Below are 15,571 nucleotides of genomic sequence, written 5' to 3'. Positions count from 1 at the left end.
TTCCTCATAGGATGCCGGTTTGCTAGGTGTCCAAGTACCTGCTCTCAGACAAATGTTCCATCTTATTCTTTCCTCCTTACTGGATACGTGACCATGTTGATATTAATTGCATGGACTCAAAGTAGAGCTGGAGAGTTTATTATATTTACTTTCAATGGTTTATGCACGGTACCCCCAGTTTGTTGTCCCTAACATAACATCTTTACCGGAGGTTTGGGCTGGGTTCTTGGCTGCATCATGTTTGCTTTTTTTTTCTTTTGCACTGGTAAGGTATTTCTCGACTTTTGTACTTGGAAACAAATGTTACTATTGTGAGCAACGAGCATGAATACAATCGGAAAAGAACATTTGTACAATCACCGCCCACCCACACATCACCCCTCCTTCTTTCTGATTCTCCCATGTCTAATAGTCATGATGTTTGGGCCCAATACAACATTTTGGAGACCCTGGTCTAGATGCTTGGGACTTTCTATTTGCCAAACAAGTACAAAGAAGTTGCAACTTGTAGCTTTTTCAGCAAAACGTCTCTGAAAAAGACTTTGTAATATGAAACAGCTAGAGAATGGGGGTCATTTCCCTGTGAAAACACAATCCAAACTTTAGGGAAATATAAGTGCATCAATTTCGCTCGCCTGATTTCTGTTTCCAAACAGGCTTTGAGCCCGTTTGTCTGTGCGGTGACGCGACTATACGAGTGCGGAACAATTGATTTTCGCCTTTTATTTTTTTTGCAATCGGGTGGGTCAGGGAGGTGACGTGCGCGCTGCTGTCGCTCAAAAGGTAGCTTTGCACACATCCACGGTGAAGGAATACTGCACGGCAGCAGCAGCAGCGGCAGGGGTAGGGACGGCGGAGGCGTCTGTGTTTGGGGGGGCTTCCTGCGCGCCGTGTTGGTGAACTACAGGAGTTGTCTCGGCTCTTCAGTGCCAAGTTCGACGGCCCGCTGAGGAGGAGATCTGCTGTAATTGGTTTCTCAATGAAGGCTCAGCAGCAGCAGCAGCAGCAGCAGCGCCCTGGAGACTTGGTGGACGGTCTCCATGAATCGGCCGCTCTTCGGCTTTGAACGCCCGGTTTTTTGCTCTTCTCTTCTGATGTAAACAAGCTGCCGGTGGAAGGGCACCGTCGGAGCATCATACCATCGTTATCAGAGATCAAAGGACGGGGAGGGAGAGGAACGGAGATCGGCGGCGATCTGTGCGATTCGCTGGGAGTTTTATCACCTCGGAGAAGTTTAACGCGGATTTCGACATGAGCGACCTAGATGATGACTTTGCCAAGATCCTGCTGCTGAAAGAGGAGAGGATACGGGACCTGGAGCGGCGGCTGGCCGACCGGGAGGACGAGATCCACGAGCTGAAGATAAAACTGCACAAATGCCAGTCCGTCCTGCCGAGCGCGCAACTTATCGGTCCCCGGACCCACAGGGCGCAGGGCATCTCCGCGGAGCCGCAGACGCACCAGGACCTGTCCAGGCAGGCGTTTCGGAAATATCCCAAATCGGACTGGTAAGAGACACCCCCCCCAGCGTGGCTTGTGGCTCATGCGTGGCCCATCTCTTATGTTTGACTGTTTGTTTGCTTTTCTATTCACGCACAAAATCAAACACGTTTCCATTGAATGTTTAAATCAATCTAAAGCTTTTAACACTGGCTTCAGTGTAAAAATTGATCATTTTTTTTCTCAGAAGTTATTATACTGTCCACTCCCCCCCCCACACACACACACTTGAAACGAAAAAAAAAAACTGCATTAAAATAACTTTTCTGCCTCTTATTTATACAAAATGGGAGATTTGGAGCTTTGTCATGAATGGGTGAGCACTTTCATTCTTAGGGTGAATGATGCAGCTTCTGAAAGAGCTTCCTAATTGATCAGATCCATCACTCTTGTCCCACAGGACACAGACCGGAGGAAGTGCTGTGCATTATTGGCTTTTAGTAGCTGGACGCTGAGGACCCAAAGTGCATGTCTGAGGATATTTAATACTCCATTAGAAAGCGCTTTGTTTGACCATATGCTTCCTTCATCACCTCCAGTCGCTCGTTTTAGGTTCACAGGGTCTGATTTTGAGGGTTTTCACGAGGCTGAGGTCATCATTGCAGCTTACATCCCCTCCGTTCACTTTGTCTTTCGGGTTTAGTCACAGACCGAAAAGTTTGACGCTCTTCCTCTTTTAAGTCCGCCAAGGTCCTTTTGAGGACTACTGCACACCCAGAAGAGGCATTGCTCTCTTGACACTGGGCCACAGACAATGAGGTTAATCTGATTGAAGTGGCGAGACAATTTCCAAACTTCATTTGCATCAATAAAGATCATGCTGGGAAAGTCCACACTGTTCTCATTAGCACAGGAGATGCTCATTGAAACAAATGTGTTCATCCATGCGTCTGTCCGTCCATACATACACAAGAAGCACACAAACACACACGCTCACGCCTGGAGCCATCCGAATAATCTAACCTGCATTTCTTTGCGTCATTTTTTCAAAATTGGATATGAAACTGTGCATGGAAGCATTTTGACTTAACAGTTACTAAAAGAAAAAAACAAGAAGTCAAACTTGCTGCGTAATAATGTGATTGGAGTCGATGCATGGAAGAACTCTGCGACACGAAGCACAGATGGATCATTTGAAGGGATCCATCGGCCCGTAGCCAGCTGTTGACACTCTCTCTTTAGCCTGTTTCCCTTGTTAAATCGGTGGGCTGGTGACTCACAGGAAATGCTCAGATGGCTTTCCAGTGAACAAACAGGTTATTTGCATGTAATGATCACGCCATGCAAAGACGATCCCTCTGGTGTCTCTGGAAGGAGGCACAGCTCCGGCACAGGGTCAGAGACAGTGTGTGACCTCCATCCTCTCCCATTAAGAGTCAGGGCATGGCACCGCCGAGCCGGCGGACCGCCCCTGCACGCTCTCTCAGGTTTCAGCAGCCTGGAGATACGGCTCCTATTTCTATTGATTTGTATAGGAAAAGGGCTGAGCTAGGTGGCTGGAGTGGTGAAATTTAAAGCGCAGAGGAGCTTTGAAGGGCGGTAGGAGGGCCTTCTGGTTGCAGGGTTGGATGCAAGGATGCTAAACAGAACTTAGAGGACCTGAAGGCAAGCTGGAAGCTTCCTGATAGTCAACGTTTGCTGCTTCTGAGGCAGCAAACTTTGGGCTCTCTTCCATTGTCAAAGAGGATAAAAAAAAATAGGTTTTTAAGTAGCTCACTGGCAAGCAGCTGTTGCATTAATTACAATCTAGTGATGTTTTACATTTGTGGACGAGTACAAAGGAACAAAGCTTTAGGGAGAGTACATTCAGTCTAGTTACTGATTCGACAAGGCAGTGTGGTGTGCCGCTGGTTGAACAGATGTTGCTCACAGATGCTCCTACAAAAGGCTTTCCTTTAAATGCTGCGACTTCCACCAACAGTTTTGTGACAAGTTGTGGTTTTATATCAATGTGCTATTTAAGCACCTCACATTTGTTTTATGGAATCCCCTTCTTTTAATCAATTTCCACTTATCACAGCCTGAGATGTTCTTACCGCAAATGCTAGACGCCCTAAATCAATACTTCAAAAGCAGCGAATGCTGACATTTCTTCATATGCAGCCATTGCTGGCACTATGTTTTGAACACAAATCATTTTTACTGTATTTTGTTCTATTTTGAAGTAAATTTCATTTTACTTAAAATGATCTGTTTGCGTTTTTTCTCACATCAGTCTGAAGATATTCCACTTTTTTCTTCTTGTTTGCCCTGGTTAATAACGGCTGACATATTTTCCCCACTAATGCGAGATGAAGTCAATATTTCCAAAGCAGCCTGTTCTAACATTTCTGATGATGCTGTGAATCACTATAGCCTGCAGTATGTTGATAGGAATTGTATTATTATTTTATTTAGTTATTAGTTTTATTCTAACTTGCTTTATTTAGGCCACCAGTCATCAAATATACCTCTATTATACCATATACCCCCCCCCCCACCCCACCCACCCACACACACAGATCAGAATCAGAATATTTTATTTGTCACCACATGATATTGAGGCAAAATTTCTCTTTGGCTACTCGGGTTTACATTACAGTTTACATTACAGTTTACATTACACATAATGAAGGCACAACAAAAAAATGGCAACAAAGATGCAATGGACAGGGGATACAATTTATTATTATTATTTTTTTAAGAGTTTGGTAAAGTCACATATAAAGACAATGAGGTAGTACGGTGCTTTTTGAACAATGATGAATTATGGCTTTGTTTACAAAATGTGTATTTAGATATTCAGAGATGATAGTGCAGTCGGCAGTAACATTAAGGGAAATGCCAGAAGACAAACCATATTTAGTACGGCTGGCATTGCTGCTACTTTCCTAATCATTTATTTTTATTTAACATTATGTGTTAATTTTATTGTATGTCATTATTTTACTTCATACAATAATTTGATAATACATTTTTTGCCACCCGCCTGTAGATGTCCTGCTGTCGCGGTTCCCCGCGGTCGCTACTGTAAACCACCACAAGAGGGCAGCTGTGACCTTTCAGTCCGCCGCCTGTCTCCGTTCTGAATCGTTTACATGCCTCATGTCAGACAAAAAACAAAAAAAATCTCCCCTGTTCACACAGGCGTATCCCACACAACCAGGGAAATCTCTTTCCCTTCAGCCTTAGTTCTCTCAGCGCCGTACCTGTCAGCTCACACCTCCCAGCAGTAATTGCTGTTTTTACCCCGAGTAACCCCCCCCTCACCCCCAACCCATCCTATCAGATTGTCCTTGGCAGTTTATTCTCTGGAATTCGTCCAGCTCACACGGGGCCAAATTCTTTTCGCAGAGCTCCAGATGACTCATTGGGATCATGTGGACAGATACCAGCAGCGTCCGGAGTGCACAGCACATTAGATTAGATGAGGTGCGTGGAGGAGGATGCTCCTTGCCTCCTGCTTCCAGCACCTTTTATTTGCTCCAGTTGTCACACCACGATAGTTGCAGGGTGCGAGCAGCTGAAGCACCCGTTTCCACAAATCGCATAGGTTTTCTGCTTTAATATTCATCCCTCGAGTTGACACACGCGTGCGCTGGGAACGGGTTCGTTGTATCGTAGTACGTGCCAAATTTCGAAGCAGGCGAACACAACAACAGCGGTGCGTGGAAAGCAGCGCTGCTCATTTCTGCACACGGGCTCATTAAGTTTCCCATCTCCTCCAGCTTCCATTAAGACTCATCTATTTGTAACTCGGCGGCCTCGGGGCAAGTTACCGAGGCATGATGACCGAAGTGTGGCTTTCTCGTTGACTTCATTATTCATGCGAGACAGTGCGCCGCTCTCTCTGGTGTACCAAACTGCACCGTGCCACAGATTCCTGTAGGCGCCCTTCTCGCCATGCGCTCTCTCCGGGTCGCAGCTTGACGCACTCGGGGAGGAAGGTCCTCCGATGCCACATCGCTGAGGGAGGGAGGAGAGAGAGAGGCAGAGGAGAGGAGGAAACTTTGCGCGGCTGCGATTGACATATTTTATGGCAGCGGATGGGAAAGCCCCAACTACGTCGACAACCTGTAAACGCTAAGCATCTGCCTGGATCCCAGGAATTCCCCATCGGTGGACACAGGAGCTGCGTCCTCTCGGGCTGTTCATGCCGGATAAAGTTTGCGCGCAGCTCGGCAGAGGAGAGAGGACAGAGCTTCGGCGGAAGACGTTTCCATAAAGTTGCGGGGAAGTCGCACGGAGATGGGCACGCTGCGCGACCTCCAGTACGCGCTCCAGGAGAAGATCGAGGAGCTGCGCCAGAGGGACGCGCTCATCGACGAGCTGGAGCTGGAGCTCGACCAGAAGGATGAGCTCATCCAGAGGTTGCAGAACGAGCTGGACAAATACCGCTCCATCATCAAGCCGGCGACCCAGCAGGTCCACAAGCAGACCGAGCTGCAGGAGCAGCATCGGACCAAGAGACAGGCGATCTCGGCCGAACCCACCGCCTTCGACATCCACGATCTCAGCCATGTCACCCTGCCCTTCTACGCCAAAAGCCCGCAGTAGGTGTTCAGAGTCTACTTCTACTCCTCGTGTCGTGCTTACAGTCTCACGCTGTTTGTGCGCGTTACCCTCCGTTTTTTTTCCCCCACCTGTGGGATTCTTGTGCGTAATGTTGCGAGCGGCGTAGCAGGTGCTTCACCTGTAGCGCACATAGAAACGCACATGCAAAAAGCTCCATGCACGCACCAACTCATTGCACACAAACACAATGGTGGTATTGTGTCTGAACTATTTTATCCAGAAAAAAAAAGGAATGTTGGGGGTAAAAAAAGAGGAATTTGTTTTGCAGCAAAACGATCTAGTTCCCTATTTTAAAACCACACACGGAAAAATGAAATGGCCAAACCCCAAACAATAGCTTTATATACATAACGGCAGCAGCTCTGTTAAATGTACCAGCGCCTGTTTTATACAAATTCTGACTGCCCGGCAGGCTGTTTAATAGCATCCCTGCGCGTGTTTACTCTAGAGATCTCATTCTTCTTAAACTCTCAAGCAAACAGTGTCCCCTGCTCCACTTTTGGCAAGAAGAGCTCGGAATATTCCAGCTGTGTGTGTGTGTGTTTTCAGCCTGTGTTGAGCTATGAACTTCCTGATATAGAAGGTGGACAGGAAGAGCCCTCTCCATGCCTCAAGTACTCAGCATTAAAATAACTTTTTTATGTTCTGTGTTGAAACTGCAAGACTACAAAAAAAAAGGGGGGTGGGGTGTATTAGGGGGTGTAGGTCACCTTCTAGAATGAGATCATGTTGGGATGAGATCATGCTGAGACCAGATGCTGAGATGCCTGCAAGCAAAGCTGCAAGGACATCATCAAAGAAGGTTCAAAACTGAAAGGCTTTGTTTGTGTGGAGCACCAAAAGGGCTATTCGTCTTTGTCACACCTGTCCGCTCTGTGCTGGAGAAAACACAGAGCAGGCTCCTTTTCTCCTCTCCTTTTCTGCTTTTATATCCGTCTGATCCTGGACAGTGGATTCGGGGTGCCAGATGCAGAAAACACGCTCAAGTGACCGTTTCATCGTGATAATTGCTCTTCGCTTCGAGCCTTTTATTGTATGAGTGCACACGTGTATCCATTCAAAACATTTTAGCGAGACTCTCCGTGAGAAAATGACTTTAAGCTTGGCTAAATGAGCAGAACGCAGAGGGTTGTGCTGCATGTTGATGGTTCTATGACTCCGTCACGCGAGGTTTCAACAGAAACTCGGCTCATCACAGGGCCAACATGGCTCCTTGGCCAGGGCGCAGTTTTGTTTGGATTGAGCAGCACAGGAACCTGGACAAAAACAATTGAATAAAATAAAGTTGTATGCCAGCTGCGCCGTGAAGAACTGTTCTGTAGCTTATTGGAATGTTTATTCAGTGAGGACTAGATGTTCCCATGTGTTTTATACAATGCAACCAAAGAAAAAAAATATGGCAGCGTGTGCTAGCTAATGGAAATCGCCTCCTATCCAGATTATCAGATTCAGAGCTAAACAATCTCACAGTGTTTTGGGGATCTGCATGTTATCCTCTCTAGCTTCAGATACAAAAACCAGCCAAATATGAGTTTGATTAATTTACACAGAATACAAATTATTCATAGCCCAGTTTGAGATTCCATGAAAGCTTTACAGTTTTTGTCCCCCCCCCCCCCCTACCCCACAAAACAAAACAAAAAAACCCCCAGAAAATTAACCAAAACAAAACTATTTTAAAGCTTTTCTGGCACTAGCACTTCATTTTTTTGTGCAGATGGAAATTAGCAATAGCTAAATCTGGTACAAAGCATCTTTTCTTTGAAAGAATAATGTATTTTGTACATTGTCTCTGCCAAATAAAGTAATGAAGAAAACAAACATTAGATTGAGAGAAGCGTAAAAGCTGTGGTCAGGAGGAGGTTTGCCCAGCGTGCCGTTCCTGCAACACCTGCTTTTGCTTCACCATCAATGGATAGAGAAATAGATTAGGATGCAATAGAAACGGACTAAGGACAAACCTTGCTTAGAGTTTAATTATTGTGACGACCACGTCAATTTTCCTTTTCTATTTACATCACTTCTAATAATAACAATCATACTGGCTTGTCAGCAAGTGCTGAAAGTTGGTTTTCAAACTATATGTCAGCTCCAAACCTGTGTCTCCACCATGCTTGTTTTTTCCCCTCTTTTCTCCCAGTATCCAAAATAGGAACTCTCTATTAGGATTCCTGCTGTTCGCTATGTATATAAATAATCTTTATGCTAATTTTTCCAATGCCAAGTTTCATTTTTATGCAGATTACACAAACACCATCATGTTCCTTTCCATCAGTGATTCAAATTTTTTGAGTTTCTTCAGTCTGCCTTTATTGTGGTACATTTCAATTAAGCAAAACTTAAGTAGGCACTAAATGCAGAAAAAAACAAAGTTCGTAATATTCTGAAATCTCAAAGAGTTGCATAAAGTCCTGAAAATGAAAGCTTTAAAATAAAATATAGTGAACTCTTACAACATTATGTGGTGAAACCTTGGCTTCAGGAGGAGCAGGGTGGTTTTTGTCTGGCTGTGGAACATCAGACCAGCTCTACGCCCTCTACAGGGCACCCGGGGGCTCATGGGAGTTTGCCCAACTGGGCCACCTGTGCTTTGTGGACTTGGAGAAGGCATTTGGCCGTGTCCCTGTGGGGAGTAGTCCAGGAGTACAGGGTCTGGAGCTCTTTACTTTGGGCCATATGGTCTCTGTACGAGCAGAAGCAGGAGTCTGCATTGCAGGCGTCAAGTCGGACCTGTTCACAATGCACGTTGGACTCCAGAAGAACTTGGTTTCTGCTGTTCTCCTCTAGCCAAGACCTACAGCACGTACTGGTGCCACAGTGATGGGTTTGCTGTGTGGGCCTGTTGTAGGGGAAGAGAGAGCTGAGCAGTGGGGGTTCTAGACCAAATTTAGCAGGGGGTTCAGGGTGGGGCCAGTGTTTTTTCACAGGGGCACAGAATAAAAGATTGGGGTGGGGGGGAACTTAACAGGTCAGCGTTTCATCGTTTAAAATATTAAGTAAGCCAAAGAGCCAATTGTGGCTCTGGAACTGCAGGTTGCAGACCCCTGATCTTTTCTCAGTACAGCGGGAGCTTAACGTGAAACAGCTCAATTTTTAAATATTGTTATTTTTTTTTATATTTATTTTTAAATTATTTTGTTATTTTATTATTGGGTAAAAACATAAACGAAAAAAAAAATACAGCTGATCCAAATGACCAGTCAGTCACTGTCTCTTTGTCAGCATTTATCATCTTAAGAAATTGAATATCATGTTTTTAGTACAGGGGCCATAACAGGGGCCAGGAACAATTCTAGACAGGGGCACAGGGCCCTGTTGGCCCCTGTCTAGGACCGCCCCTGGAGCTGAGCCAAAAGGCGACTGATCAGTCGACGTTCCTTCCCTCACCTATGGTCATAAAATCTGGGTCATGACCGAAAAAACGAGTACAAGCGGCTGAAATTAGCTTCCTCTGCGGGGTGGCTGGGCACTCCCTTAGAAGTAAAGTGAGGAGCTTGACCATCCTGCAGGGTTAAGCTCGGAGCACCAACGCTCCTCCATGTTTGTTCAGAATGCCCCTTGGACACCTCCCTCACGAGGCAAACTGGCCTGGGAACACCTCAGGCTTCTTCCAGAGGAGCTGGAGGAGGTGTCTGGGGAGAAGTAGCCTGCTGGAAGTGGAAGACGACAAGTATGAGTACTCCTATAAGTATTTATGCACTATAGCCAATCAGAATGTGTCATTTAAAACCAACATTCAAAGGTGGGATTCTAAGTTGAAATATATTTTATTTCTCAGTTCAGTGCAGGAAAGAGTTTTTTTTTTTTTTCTAAATCTGCTGCTGTATGAATGCACCTGCCGAATGATGGTTCTATAAGTTGTCCTTTGTGCTTTATTTCTGGATGTCTGCAGACTTTTCAGTTTGACGTTTTGCATAGGAATCTCTAACTGGGCTGTTTCCTTCCTATCTGTGGGTTTTTTGTCAGAACCACATGGGCTGCTATATCCTACAATGATGTACAGAAGACTTTAAACTGTAAGAACTGGTTACCTTGAGGGAATTTCTGCCCATTTTATTCAAAGACTTACCAAGCAGGCTTTTTCAGGCCAAATACCGACATCTGGTTTCCTTTATGGCGATTGTGATTTTGACTGGTTTGGATCTTTTAGCCTAAGGACTATAAAACATAAAAGAGCAAAAAAAAAAAAAAAAAATACAGCAGGTTCATTGATAGAGGCGGTGCTTTTGAATCAGGTAAAAAAAAAAAAAATGAAGGAGGTACAAGATTTCCTCCCTTCATGCATCAAAGGATATGTCTCTCACCTTTAACTCCTTTTTTTTAAACTGAAAAACAGCGCATCAAAGTGTTTGTTGTTGATTGATGTGTTTATAGCTTGAAAATGGTGGGAGATCTTAGTTTTGACACGTTTGATGTGTAGTAAAAATAAATTCAGTTTTATTGGTCTTTGACCTGTCACTCACTGATCCAGAGCAGGTGGAGGGGAAATAAGGAGGCTACGAGCTCAGGCAGCTGAAATTGTGCTTCTCTTATTTTCATTTGGAAAGATAAGAGATCAGTCAGAGTAAAAGTCATACTCCTGCTACTGAAACATTGTTGTACTTATTTTGCATAACTGCTTAAAAACAATTGTTTTTGTTTATATAGTTTAGTGCTTTATTGATCATGTCTCTCTTTGAACAGAGATTTTAATCTCCTCCCATGAGTTCAGCATCACTATTATTCATTTCAGTTTTGTTTGGAAATCTTTTGCGCCAGACCCTTCCTATCATTTCACATTTTGCCAAAAAGGGAGCTAGCGTTTACCCCAAACAATTTTTGCCCATTCTTCATGGTGAGAGACTTTGCTAAGCATTGATTTTTAAAAGCCCTCATTCGCCGAAATGACAAGCGATGCAGGCATCCCTCACAAGCAAAGAAGCAGCTCCCCTCCATTTTCACCGTGGCTTTGCTGTTTTAGTAGCGCAGTGTAAATGCCTGTTGCATTTAGCCAAATGTTTGTGTTTTTCTGCCACTTTCTGCCCCCTTCGTCTTCTTTATGAGACCCGCGGCGCGCTCTTTACACATACGTTATCCGTATACCGCTCTTTGCCTGTCTCATTTCTGTCAGCCTCTCCCACTCATTTTCTCTTTTTTTTCTTTTAAAAGAGCATATTTTCTCCTTTTAAGGAAGACCGAACTCGCTCAGCCCAAACTTTACTGGTAGATGAAAGCAAATATGTCATTCTCATAAAGAAGAGGGAGGCAGATGTTTTTATAGGGTCTTGCGCGGAAGAGGTTTGCTCAACAATGGCTGCAATCAGGACCGCAAGCCTGGAGGTCTCACGGGGGGAAATATTACAGAAACAGGGTCAAGAAGACTCGTTTTCAGACCACCGGTGGTCGCTTTTTGGGAAAAAAAAAGAAAAATATTTCCAGCTGGTTCTGGGTAATTTAGTTCGTTTCATCGGGAGTCTACAAGAGCATGAAATTAAAACTATTTTAAGCATCGCTACCTTGGCCTGATCTATCAGAGTTTTTCGTTTACCCCCAGAAAATTTAATAGGAAGTTTCAAGATTAAATTCAAGTGATCTTACCTGTCTGCCAAAACAAGGGACAAAGGTTTTAACAAAGATTAAGGAGCGAGAATATCAAACAGCTGCAACACATCAGTCCTTTCTTATTAAATTTCCTGCAGCTGCATGACCAGACTATAAAGAGCAGACTGAACATATTTAATGAGTCATTCGGGGTCATCCGGGTACAGTAGTGGTAGTAGCTGTCTTCTGTTGTGCTCTGAAAAAAGTATTTGCCCCTGGAACAGATTTATTTTGTTTTTGCTTTTTGTCATACTACAAGTTTCATCTCAAACAAACTTAAATACTTCAAAAGGAAATAAATAAACGGTTTTCAGAGAGAGACGGGCGATAACATTTAGGAAGAGAACTGATTTTTAAAAGCAGTGTGTGCCAGCAAAACTTAAAACTAAATGTGCTTTTGATCTCAAGATTAAACATATAGAATAGTCTCTAGCAGATGAATGTAAGCAAAGTAGAAACATAAATCAGTTTAGAAGAATATAGAAAATTAATTAATATTATTTATAAATACAAAGATGAAGAGCAGTTGTTTAATTTTGGACAGTAATGGCCATGGAAAACATGCAGTTAAATAGTTTTTTGTTGTTCCTGCTTTGCAATACGTAGACTTTTGTTTCTACTTTATTTATTTTGCCATAACACAAGTGTGTGCTTCTACTTACTCCTTTTCAAACATGGAAGAAGGAAATGTAATATGTAAAGATGTAAGTTGTTAATTATTTCAATGCCTTTGATCATGTTTGAAATAAAACTAAACCTAATATCAAAGACAGCCCAAGTAAATACAAAATGCCCTTTTCAAAGCATGCTGCCCCTGTATGCAAGTATAATTGAGCCCTTGGTAAATCATGAATTAATCGCGGGTAACTACCTTTTTAGCCACACCCAGGCCTGATTACTGATTGACCTGTTGAATCAAAATATGTCTTGTTAATCTTGTTAAGCCTTTATTCTTAAGCCCATAATACAAAGGCGGGGAAAATGCTTTACAATTAAAAATAATAAGAATAAAAAAAACATGCGGCGATTAACAAAACAAAGCATCAGGCTATAAAGATTAAAATCAGGAGTGTAAACCTAGGGTACTTCTTGCTGTAAAGAACCAGCCTGAAAAAAAATTATTTTTTAAAATATGATTTAAAAAGCCCAGATCGGTGGTGGTTCGTTGATCCAGGGGGAGTCTGGGTGCTGCCACTAAGAAAGCCCGATCACGGCTCGCGCAGAAGCTTGGTAATTCAGACAAATTAGTGGCATTAAGTGCTTTAAAAACAAATGATAAAACTTTAAAAACTGTTCTGAAACAGACAGGAAGCCAATGTAAAGAGGGAAGAATGGAGGTGAATTGATGACCTTTGATGGTGTTGATTATAAGACGGGAAATAGCAACTGGTGTTGCCTGAAACCTGAACATGTATGTGCTAAAAGATTAGTGTTTAATTTCATTCTATATTTATATCACATTGTTGTTTTTGATGATTTTAATGCTATTTTTATTGCTTGTAAACTACTCAACTATATTTTGTTGTAAGGATGTGTTGCTTGAGCTGTTCTTCTGTCTCCCTCCCCACCAGGTTGTTATTTTAAATAAGAATTTGTTCTAAATAACTTACCTGGTTAAATGGTTAAATAAAAAATATCAAATAAAGCTGCACTTTATGCCATGAACCAAAAATAAGATCTGGATATTTTTGCGCTGATTGCCGATATGCGATCTCAATATGTTTTTTTTTTTCATAAGGTAATTGTAAAAATCAGTAGTAGCACTGTCGTCAAATAAAATGCATTCAGTCTTTTTACCTTTTAAAATAGAAAGATTTTGGTCTAGCCGCCCTTTGACAGCAGTAAAGCAGTTAAGGAGGGAGTGACAAATATCACAGTAACCTGGCTTCAATGTTGGATACGTCTGTAAATCAACAGCATAAACACCTAACCACAGCGATAGCCATAGTCCACAAATGAGAGAAAAATGGAAGGACTAAACAAAATTATTCTTAGAGCACATTGACGGCTCATCCAGTAGGTCATTAAAGAACCCCGAGCAGAAGCACAGCACAGAAGGCCTCACTTGACTCAGCGGAGGTCAGTGTTCAGTGTCAGTGTTCAAGCAATAATAAGGAAGAGAGACTGGAATAAAAAGAAAATGTTTTTCAAAAGCACTGAAAAAATATTTCACTATCAGTATAAAACTGAAACGCAGAGCTTAGAGGTTTGTTTTGGTGCTCCTCTCAGAGAAGCAAAAAAAAAAGGAAAAAAGATTGGTTGATGGGAATTTTTCTTTTTTTAAGCTTCCTCCATAGATTTGCAGTTTTACCAAATTTCAATGCATCTCATTTACATATCAAACTAGCTTTTTTATTTGATAGACGTTGTGTCACATTTTCTAGTGTGACTTTGCATTTGCAACAAGCAGCATGCATAACTCTATTCGCTGCTTTAAATTGTGGTATATAGGGTGGTGTGTCTCATGTGCTTGTCTTTATGCCTCTGAAAAGCTTACAGACAGATCCTCCAAACTGCAAAGATGATTGCTCCAATTATATGAATTTGTTTTGTCCATCTATAAAAGAAAAACAAGAAAAGGGTTGAAAATGCGGGAGTGTGGAATCGACAAAGCACTCCTGTGTAAATGTGATGGCTTTACAATCCAATTAAAGGTAAGTATAACATGATTAAGACACTTAGGGACCTAAAAAGCCTTTGATGGTAAGTATTGTTATATTTTAAGCACATTATCTCAGAATGTGTAAACGGTTCATATTGCATGAGGGTGCTGGTCATTTAATCCTTTCGCTATTTAGAATCAGGTATGAAAACCATCTGCAATTAGATGTTTCCTGCTGTCCATGACTCATTTGGTCGGTCTGATCTTTATTGTTTTTCAAAAATCTCAGCTAGTCTATATGAGGATCAGGTATTACAATTAATGGAAACAGGTTTTTTTTTTTTTTTTTTTTAGAAATAATACACAGTTGAATAAAACAATATCCGAAATGTTAGCATTTTCATGATCATAAGGCAAGTAATGATCTTCTGACGTTAAGACACTATGATGTTGTTCGTAGACACGGTTGTTGTTTCAGGTTTTATGAACGTCTGAGATGGGTATTTTCAGGTGTAAGGGGAAGCACTTCTTGAGGTACCCTGTTGTGTTGATGTAGTGGATCCATAAAGACTTCGCTCTCGCTGGCCTACAATAATGGCTTGCGGCATCATTGAATGAGCCTCCGCCACTTTTAAACCAATTATGTGTAGCAGTTTGGGCACTTAGCTGAAGAAAGATACTACAGAAAAAGGGTCAAAATGAGACTTACCTAAAAAAAAATATTTTAGAATGCCATTCTTTTTCACAACTTAAGAAAACTACAAAAATTTAAGTTAGTTTACAAACATCTCAGTGGGGGATTATGTTTCTGCAGCAAAAGAGGGATGCATATCAAGGCTCTTTTTTTTTTTTTTTTACACATCTTTACCAGGGGTACCAAGGAGGGTGACTATTTTGCAAGCGGCACTTTTAAAATATTGTTTTCTTGATCTAATACGAAAACGTCGGGCGATTTACAAAGCTTAGGTTCTCCGAATGGAAAAGGAGGCTCTCATGACCTTAAAAGCTCAACATGACGAGAAGTGAGACGGTGCCCATAAAACACACGAGATCATAAACACGTGAATGTGCAGAGGAGTTTGTTTTAAAAACACAAGAGTCTGAGCTCAGTGCAGGGCTGGAAATAAATCCGGGGCGCTGCAGATGCGGTAGCTCGACGTTCTGTTTGCGTAGCTGTGTGGTTCCTGCAGCTGGCTGGTATTTTGGAGAGCGCTGGTTTATGAATGCCTCCCAGGTAGTTTGGCCTTTCAGCTTAAAGCGATCAAGGTGATGGGCCCCAACAATGCGCCAGAAAATGCCATCAAGCTCACAAATACGGGGGGGAAAAAAACAGCA

At 42.6% G+C, this 15,571-nt stretch overlaps 1 protein-coding gene across 2 annotated transcripts in view; it reads left to right on the top strand.

Moving 5' to 3' along the window:
- Positions 1–668: 668 nt before the first annotated feature.
- The window catches only part of LOC105940239 (cGMP-dependent protein kinase 1), a 130,632-nt gene continuing 115,729 nt past the window's right edge, over positions 669–15,571 (top strand). The window contains exon 1 of one of the 2 annotated variants that reach the window (XM_012882729.3): positions 669–1,508. In XM_012882729.3, coding sequence (XP_012738183.1) covers positions 1,252–1,508 — 257 coding nt within the window. In that variant the 5' untranslated portion in view covers positions 669–1,251. Of the gene's footprint in view, positions 1,509–5,163; positions 6,033–15,571 lie in introns of those variants that run through there. The other variant, XM_012882727.3, reaches the window with a different exon arrangement.

Source organism: Fundulus heteroclitus, chromosome 22 (assembly GCF_011125445.2).
Source record: "Fundulus heteroclitus isolate FHET01 chromosome 22, MU-UCD_Fhet_4.1, whole genome shotgun sequence".
NCBI lineage: Eukaryota > Metazoa > Chordata > Actinopteri > Cyprinodontiformes > Fundulidae > Fundulus > Fundulus heteroclitus.
Note: the sequence above shows the minus strand (reverse complement) of the source record. Positions and strands in the feature narration are given on the sequence as shown.